The sequence below is a fragment of the Pyxicephalus adspersus genome, chromosome 2, assembly GCF_032062135.1.
Source record: "Pyxicephalus adspersus chromosome 2, UCB_Pads_2.0, whole genome shotgun sequence".
NCBI lineage: Eukaryota > Metazoa > Chordata > Amphibia > Anura > Pyxicephalidae > Pyxicephalus > Pyxicephalus adspersus.
Genome location: NC_092859.1, coordinates 110,044,705 through 110,054,814, shown reverse-complemented (window position 1 = coordinate 110,054,814; position 10,110 = coordinate 110,044,705). Strand labels below are relative to the sequence as shown.

General features: G+C 34.1%; 1 protein-coding gene across 2 annotated transcripts in view; it reads left to right on the top strand.

Moving 5' to 3' along the window:
- LOC140324176 (store-operated calcium entry regulator STIMATE-like) overlaps positions 1-10,110 on the top strand; it is a 41,615-nt gene that overhangs the window by 16,846 nt on the left and 14,659 nt on the right. For both annotated transcript variants that reach the window (XR_011919503.1, XM_072401831.1), the window contains exons 2-4: positions 816-864; positions 2,310-2,405; positions 3,279-3,400. Coding sequence is in view for 1 of the 2 variants with exons in the window: in XM_072401831.1 (XP_072257932.1) it covers positions 816-864; positions 2,310-2,405; positions 3,279-3,400 (267 nt within the window). In the remaining variant the exon portion in view is untranslated. The remainder of the gene's footprint in view (positions 1-815; positions 865-2,309; positions 2,406-3,278; positions 3,401-10,110) is intronic.

Below are 10,110 nucleotides of genomic sequence, written 5' to 3'. Positions count from 1 at the left end.
CGGTAATTTACAGGCAAATGCACAGAATTTAGGGTATAGTCATTTTAAGTCAATATGTAGGGAAAGATTTGATTTATCTAGTTGTATTTGTATTAATATGATGAACAAAATAAGCCTGGAATGTTTGTTTGGGGTATTGTGTATGTGTGTGTATATATATATATATATATATATATATATATATATATATATATTATGTTAAGTTTATTTCAGTTATTTTTGTAAAGAAGAGGTGTAATTTGGCTGTTCACTTTGTTGATGCCACCACTCCCTCCTTTGATACAGCATCTAATGTGAACTACAATACACCAAACTCACATTGTTGTGTTGTGTACCTCTTTTTATTTAAAAAAAAAAAGGACTTTATATCATTGTAAAGAGAGACGAGAATTATGTTAGGTCAACAACATCTATTGACAGTTGCATTTGGCATACAGTTAACCTCCCTTTGACCTGATCTTGAGCTTCTTCAAATGATGTTTGCATTCTTGTTGATTTTTTCTACTCCCCGTTTGCTCTATACTTGTGGTTAAATAGCTTTAAACTATTGAGTTGGTTTTCATGTGTTGTGTTTGTCATAGTGCTATTTCAGATGTTTGTAGCAAACATTCAGGCTAGGAATAACATGAACATATGTTGCTTTACTTTTGACCAACTTCACAATTTGTATACAGACATTTCTTTGGTAATTACTTTTTTTTCCAGTGGGCCATAATTTTTATCCTACTGTGTTGTAAATGCAGCCCTAGGGTTTAGATATTTGAGTGAGAAAACTGGAAAATCCTAACAGGTGATCTATAAATTTTCTTTTTCAGTAAAACGCTGGAGGGAGCCGAAGGAACACAGGCGCCCATGGAGAATTTGGTAAGACTATCAATTTGTCCCTGTTTTTTTAAAGTGTATACTGGTTAACGTCTAGGGTCCTTTAAACGAATCTCTAATATGTGGTAGTATTTATACTGAATAACCTATTCATTGCGTGCTTTGCCTATAGACTTCCCAATAGAGCTTATCCAACATTTTTTTTCTGAAAGGAATCTTCTTGTTCTTGTTGCCTTCCAGCATTATGGTGGAGAGTTGGCCAGAAGTGATGATAGCTCCGAGGTTTCCAAAGGCAACTGGACCTTGTTCTTCTAAAGTCAAGCATACAAGAACCCTGGCTTTAGGAAACTTACTGTCACCTCTGCTTGTTCATTGCTTGTGTATGTTTGCTGTGCTATCTGTTGCATGCTTGTGCAAGTTTATTGGTGCTACTTTTGTGCTTTTGAAGTCTAGGGACTTGACCTAAAATGTAAGCCATTATTTCTCAGAAAGCTATTTAACCATCAAAAAAAACTGCAGTCCTTTACAGAATTCATTGTGGTTGAAAGATGGATTTTGAATCTTTTAGTAGGTCGTGCTGAGCTATGAAAGTATATTACATTCCAAAACTAATTTTTTGTTTTGGATTGACTAGGGAAAAAAAGAAAAAAATCCTTATTTATTTATTTATTTTGCCATGTTTCTCCTTTGGGGATATTTTCCTTCACTTTCTGTATATATACTGAACAGCTAGTACAAAAGATGCCCTTTAAATTGAGGGTGAAATGGAAGACTTCCCCTCTTCTAATAACTTAGAGAAGATTACTTATTAATGTTTCGGGCCAACAAAATGAACCTTTTGTTATAACCAATACATTTGTTTTTGCTGCTGTGTTCCCTGGCTTGGGTAAACCAAAACCACACAGAAGTGCTGTGTTCAAACACAGCACGTACAAATGATATACAACCTAAAAATAACTGTTCATTGTCTATCTTATTGTACACAGTGTGTGTTAAAGGAAGTACAGCGTCCTTGGTTTTTAGAAAATATGACCATTAACTAAAATACGACATTAAATAATAATAATCACTAGCACACTGAACTTGTTTTCTCTTTGGGGATGCAAAGTTTAGAACCCTAAATACTTTGGTGGCCTCCAGTTTAATTTAAAATTTTAGTCTATGCTCCTAAATTCCCAAAGATTCAAGATTTACCTGATTTATCTACAAAAGTACAATTACCTGTCACCTTCATCCATAATGCTGGTGCCTGTCTGACCGTGTTATAGTAAACCTTTTACAAATGTCAGCAATTCAGATTAGTGGAGAAATCTGATTTACAAATCTTTTCTTCAACTTGCACATTTCCCCATGTTTTATCCCTCTAAAAACTTTGCAAGTAAACAATACTTGTTGGTTTGGCAGAAATAATCACCATAACTTCTGATTGTGCTCCTAAAATAAGCCAAAAACATTCATATGAGAGTTGTATTTTATTTCTATTTTAGGTTTTTTGACACGTCTAAACAAGCTATTGGAGCTCTCTTCATCCATTTTACCAATGTGTTCCTTTCTGACCTTACTGAAGAGGATCCTTGTTCAGTGTGAGTCCCGACTATACAAGCTGTTGTAAAGATGAGTAAATGCAGGGGATACAGTAGGATAGCAGTAATATTGGTCTAGAAAACAGTCTATATTGTGTTTAAACCTCCAAATAAAAGAAAAACAAATCCAGAATACGGTTTTGCTATCTGTGAGCCAAAAAAAAATCTTTTATTCAGTGCCTATTCCTCTAAAGGTGACTATTTACTGGCTATTTCTAGTTGATTTAACGCTGGATTTGATATAATCCTTGAATCTTACTCTCATATATTAGAAGACTGGGCTGTCCTGATCAATGTTTGATTGCTATATCAGTTGATCATTGATTGTGAATTCCCATTCTTTGCCCAATGTTGCTCCCCCTGCTCTGACTACTAATATTAAAATCAATGGGAGAAGCTTTCCCTGCTGTTAGAGGTCAGAGCAGAAGGATTGGCATTGATCAAGGAATGAATGGGGCGTTTTATACTAAATATTTTAAATTCTTTCAAAATTACAATGTCATTAGCCTATAGCTGGGTCTCTATATGAACTGAGAGATTTTAGAGCTGTAAAAGAGTTGATAAATACGTTGTCCATGTGGTGGAGTATGCAAATATTTTGTGTAGAGTAGAGATTTCACTATACCCCTTGGAAGTTTTATAACACGAATTAATGGAGAATACATATCAATACTACGGCCAGAATTTTTTTTTTCAGCTTAGGGTAGAATTCTATGAGAAGTGCTGTGTATCTGATGATTACTTTATTTTGTAAATGTCATTTATAGAAATTGAGGATATATATGTAAGTGTACAGTGGAAATCATTTATATATTCAATATGTGATTTGACATTTGTTTTGTCTTTCCAAAGTGCATATTTCTTTCTGTATAGGTATCTCATGCATTTTCTGCTGGATGCAACACTTGGAATGCTGGTGATATGGCTCAGTGTGAAATTTGTGTCAATGATTGTGGAGCGGCAACAGTACACATTATTGGTATTTGGTGAATACGGTAAGGAAGTACACCTGTATTAGTATTATTCCTATTCATTTATAAATTTTATTTTATTTGTTTAATATTTATTTTTTTCTGTTTGCACGGTTGCTGTTTTGTTTGCCCTCTACTCCTGTAGTATGGTACTGGAATTTTACTTGAACAGAGCAAACCGCCTCATTAACTTTCCTAAATTTTACACAAGGGGGCAGTATGGTCCTCAATATTTTAAGCAGTAGATTAAAACCGCATATTATACACAGCATACTACACTTTACAAAAATAGGAAACAATCAGTACAAAGTTAAATTTGAAAATTTATAGGGCAAATGATGGAAACTCTTGTTCATGACAGAATAGAGGTGTATGTACATATGTTGGCAATAGATAACATGTGTTTTTTAGCTTCTTGTATTGGGAAAATACTGTATAAGTGAAGCAAGTCTAATTCTAGACATACACTAGCAATACTGTTTTTTGTCAAAGGTACTCAAAGACCATCCATTTGTTTCATAATTAGTAGTACTAAAATTATATATGCACCTAGTTGAATGAAGATTGATTAAAAAAGTCATTTATAATGCTGTATAAGGTATGGCCAGCACTAATACTAGTGGGAGACATTACATGATGGTCCGGTTGTTTTTATAAGTGCACACCATTATCCCCAGTGATGCCATGTGAAATGAAAGAACACATTTTTATGGTTATTTGAGCTTTAACATGTAATCAAATCTATTTTCTGATGACAATGAAGGCCTTACAGTTTGACAAGACAGCATTTTAAACATATAAATTGAACAGTAAAACATGAGACTCTGGTAACAACATAATTTTATTGCTTGAGGAAAAGTGCAGTTTTTCTAATAACATGTACATACATAGCGTGGATGTTTGTAGAAAAACAATGTCTGACTTAAAGCTACACTGGGAATCACAGTTAAAAGCCAGTAAGTATGCCTATTACCTTATAAAAAAAAAGCATTACAAATTATGAGGCATTTCTATAAAAGCAGTGGGTGTGCCACCAAATATTCACTACAGGTAAATCTTCCTGATTTTTTTATTGCTGCAAATGATTCACCATTATTTATTCACCAGTTTAGTGAATATCACATTCACAGCTTTATGACTATGCTCCATATAGTTTTTGGATGTGAATGTAAACATTAGTACTGGGAGGAATCGTTCTGGTATATAGGAGACATGGACCTAATAAAATGCACTATAGCCATTTATAGTGTGCATAGTGTGTTAACATATTCATTTTTATGAGGGTTTTTCAGCCCAGGGGTTGTTCAGATCTCTAGCACATTCACATCTTTAACCATCTCCTGTTGCAGTCTCTGACAGCTTTCTGTAGCAATCCATTTATTTAATATTATGTGTCGCCCCTTTGTGGTATCAGGGGCCATGCTTAAGGCCCCCCATATCTAGTTTAATATGCTGACCCCCACATACTCATGGTTGTGGTTAGTTAATATAAATTATGACTTACGTGTAAAATTTTGATAAGAAGTCCCGTATCTCTGCACAAGTTATTACTAAGATTTACAGTTCATAGAATTTTATCCATTTTGGCATGCAAATGCCAGGTGCCGTTATCATCCATCTTATAATTTGACTGTACCATTTAATATAGGATAAGTTATATAAGGTTTTCACCATACCCTCTGCCTGTTCCTATCACTTTTATTATATCCAGAAACTGTAGGCAATTATGAATGTATAATCCCTTACCCTCTGCATTCACCTGTCGTCACAGGCCCAGGCCCTTGTACACATTACTTTGTCTACTTTCCCTCTGAATGAAACCACTTGGACATAGCTGGCAAGGAGTCGGAACACGGGACAATTTCTTCACAATGCCTGTTGGCTGCAATTAACTCACTGTTACAAACCATAAGTTATGGCTTTTATAAATTATGGCTATATATATATGTTGTTGTTGACCAGGACACACCCACCATCTGCAACCCCTCCTATCAATATTTGATTAGATTTAGTGGCTAGCACTCTTGCATTTTTAGCACTAGGTCACAGGTTTAAATCTTGGTCAGGGCCAAAATGTATACTCTGATCAATAAAAAATATTGTAAAGTGATCATCCAGGTAAACAATCGTTAATGTTTGATGGTAAAATGTTGATTGCTTACTTGGTCTCGCACAAGTTAAAGCTAGCTTAAGGGAAACCTCATGTGTTACTTAATGCTGATATCTACCCCATATATTATGTCAATTTCTATTCTCCCATCCCTAGGAATTCCTTGTTCTCAGGCTTGCTCTGGATACACATCTCTCTACTCTTTAGATAGGCTTTTATGCAGCCTGCCGCCATCTTGCAATTAGTGATCTTTTTCCAGTGATAAGCAGAGGTAATAGATATTTTGTGTATGGTTGCCTTTTATCGCTGAATGTAATAAAGAGGCTAATGTGCTATAAAACTATGCGTATCCTTTAACACCAAGAATCTTTTTCAATGCAACCTTTCTGGCAGTTCCTATAAGATATATTCTGATATTCTGAGACACACTTAGTAGGTAAATGATTTGTGATGATAACTACTTCTAGTCTGTTGCCCTTCTATCGTTAGTAAACTGTACAAGAAACATCTACAAATCCTTTTGGTGCAAATGTCAGCATTTGGCTTTTTAGGCACATGGGTTACCTCAAGGTAGAGGACTTTCCTAAATTGCAGGGTAAGAAAGATTTCCAAATTTGCTCTGCATGATATTCTAAAAGAAAATGGCAGCAGCACTGGAAATTCGGCCTCCTTGCACGGTTGTCATAAATAATTCTCTTGCTCGGTGACCCCAACTATACACCCTATAGGGGTTCCAAAATCTCTTAGTCTTAGTTTTGTTTGTGATATTTGCCACTTTCAAACCTGACTGTAAAATTGTAGTGCTTCCATTGGGAAACCATCATATTTTATAGTCCTACTGCAATATCTGATCCCACTAGGTGGTCTTACTTTTAATGTAATCTAGTGTGTATTGTGGAATTACACCGCTGGGGTCACATTTCCTTTTTTTGTTTTTTCAAATCCCATCACTATGTGCTAATAATTAGATTTATACTTTATACATATTTGAAATAAATAAAATGATTTCTGAAGTTCATAGCTGGGCTTCCTCCTTCCAATACAGAGAATGATTGTTACTGCAATGTCTGCTGGCCAATTTTCTGCTTGTAGTGAACACTGAATATTCATCACAGCATTTATTGTTGCTAGTTTTTTTTCTTTAGTGGAATAAACTCCTACTAAAAACTATTTGGATAACTTTTCTGGAAATCTCTACAGAAATGTATTTTTGTAGTGATTTGGGACCTAAACTGCTATAATGATAAAACAGTTTTTTTGCTATCATTCATTGTAGTTTGCAAACAACAGAATATATCTAATCTAGATATAGAGGATATATATACATATATTATTTCTATTTTCTTTTTTGAATTGCTTACTATAAAATAACCTTAACAAAATAGTACAATAACAAAAACACATAGATATATTGATTAAATACACAAAAAGAGGAATACACTTAGTGACAACAAATTTAGTTTTGGCCAAAGTAACTTTGTATTTACATTATATTACTGCATTGCTGCAATTTTTAGAAAAGGATGTCAAGTGGCTATAATATCTTACTTTAGGCACTGACAACAAATTATTTTTTAGATCATTTCTCTGCTAGACCGTCAGAGCCAGGAGGCCTCCAGACACCACATAAAGAAACTACTTTTGGGGCATAATAAAGAGAAAAATCAGTTGTTTCCTAAATTGATTACATGGTCATCTGCTGTGCCACTACACTGAAAATATCATCCAAATGACCCTGCTACAAGGGTGCCTTCATCCTTTTTTGGTCCCTGTGATATCTTGTGTATGCTATAGTTTTTAAAATTGGCTTGTGTGTACCAGGTCTTTAGTACTGCTTTCCTGATTGCTATTCCTTATTTTACTCCAGCATGCTGAACCAGCCACACAAGGGAATAGGTGTGTTCTCATTACTTTCGTAAATCACTTCCCCTAACGCCTCCCAAGGAGCCTTGGACACTGATTTTAAAAAATGTAAAATATTTAATTTTTGAAAACTGACAAATCTTTTAAAATAATTGATTGGCTACAATGGTTTGGGTTTGTGGTCCCTGAATCTGAATGAAAAATCTAACTTCTCTTTTTTTTTTTTCAGAGATTGGCAAGTTTTGTCTCATAATGAGCCTGTGCATGTGTCCTTTAATAGAGCATTGTCATTGTGGTACATAATATTCTATTCAAACGTTTTTTTACAAGGCAGCATGGGCTGTGACTCACTATATTAAAAAAACTATAGGAACTTTGCAAACTTCTATAAACTTAGGTCAAATATTTTAGAAAGAAAAAATCTCTAACACAGTTAAAAGTGGAGTTAAGCAACCTTTAGCAATAAAAAATTACTAAAAATATTTTAGGAACAGTGTACTTGAATGGGTGGGCATTTCCTATTTTTAACAGTTATACCTAATGGTATTGAAGGCTTTAAACTCTACTTCCTTCCTGCATAATCAGTGGCAGATTTAAGGTGTACAAAAAAAACATTCATTATTAGTCACGCTAATACATATTAGTGGATCCTTAAAAAAACAGCAAGAAGGCTAACTATTTGAGCTGCTTGAAAATGTATTGTGAAAAAATGAAAATTTCTTTTCTTTTATATGTTAGATTTGCCAAACCATTCCACCCAAAACACAAATTGATAAAAATGAAACATATATAGCAACGTTTTACCATAATTGTGTGAGACTCTAGTATCAAACACTAATTCAAATCTGTTCAGTTTTAGTAAGGTAGTCTCAATAGGTGAATATAAAGTTAGTAGATAGTAAAAACAAACAAGGGTAAAGTGTATAAAAACTTAAAATTGTCTAAATGCATTGCACAGTGCTTGAGTATGTGTTTTTGTAATTTACTTTTTATTGATGTTTTTGCAATAGATATTCATTAGAAGATACCTGGTGATCCTGGTAAACGCTTTATATCCTTCCCATTCAAACATGCCCCTTCACTAAAAGGCTTTTTTGGAATGTTAAAAGTGTTTCAAATTCAATGACTTTTTTACTGTGCATTGTATAGGAATTGTAAGTCTAAACCTTGATGACATGCATCCAGTACATATGCTAAAACTATGGAGGCCCAAGACCACATATAATGGTGTACATCTGCTCATGGAGACTATTTACCTCAGGAGCTTTTTTCTTAGTCAAAAATTATACCTTACTTGAATAAACCTTATCGGTATTTTTTATATTCTCTCTCTACTTTCCTTTTACAGTTCTCCCTCTCCTAACTGAAACAAAGTATGAAGTCTTGGAGCAATGCCCAATACATTGCCTATGACCTCCATAAAGGAAATCTTCTTGTCAAGGGTCAAAGCACAATGAACATATTGTGAATTGAAGCCATCATTCCAACCACTTAGATAATGTTATGTGCTGCATTTGTTTATCCAACATATATTTCACGGAGCCTTCCTGAATGTTATTGTGATAAATGTGAGAATTAAAGCCACTTCCAGACCACAAGTGGCCCCCTTTGGTTTGGGACATCTGTTTTGTGGCAAATAGTATTTTTTTACAGATAAGATTCCCTCCCATTTGTTTGCAGATTTAAATACAAATACTACTACGTTTTTTAGGGACACAGGTAAGGTGTTACGAGATCAGGAGTTTTCATTGCAAACATTGTCCTGTGATCTGAATAACAAATGTGACAGTGCCACTTTAAACAAAAAAAGACTATGTTTCAGTTTCTTAGCTTCTACGTTTTATTACCATTAATATGTAAAAGTAAAACAGTTGTGTAAATTTACATTAGAAATTGCCTTAGAACTATCTAAGGACCCTTTTCGCATTAGCATGTTGAACTGCTGCTGAAACGCCTTATAAAGTCAACAGCTGGTTTAAATCCAAGGTTTTCTATTAACAATAAGATATTGGTTAATTATTAAACGATCTGCTACTCCCAAAGCTGATTTGTGTTATTTGCATTGTGGCAAGACAAGAAGTAAAAAAACATTTTGCAAAAGCTTGTTAAATGTAAATGTAATGTCTTCCCCTCCTTATGATAATATGACAATGAGAATATGTCTTCTGATGAATGATGAAACATTCCACTGTTTGTTCATTCTTTATTCCTGAACTAAGTGAAATAAGGAGTACAGTGACCATATACCAGATGACGGCTTTTCCTTGAAGCCCTATGTTTACTCCAAAGAATGCAGGTTACATCATCTAAAATGACCTATTTGCCTTGCAGCTGCACTTACACACAGAAATCTCAAAATTCTAATTTAGGTTTGACTAAGATACAAATCAAACAAAAAAGTTTAATTGGGGGCGGCAAATACAGTATCAGGTGATGTTAGGCTATATTGTTTATTAAAAAGTGAATTTTTTGGCAAAAATATGATTTTTTTTTCTTTTTGGAGTAGGGTGATATTGCAAATAGTCTAATGGCCCACAGTTCATTCTGTGTTTGCTCCTCCTAATGTCTAAAATATATTTATTAAATAACAGGTTAATATTGTACTGTATATCCAGCATGGCACAAAATATTTAATTTTTTTTTATTTTTAAAAGGTTTCTGCTTTTTTAGCCTTCTTTTGTTATATACTGCAAAAGTACATACTTCTCGTTTACCTAGCTAGAGATTTAAGAGGCCTTTTATTGGGATTCTGTGCATGAAA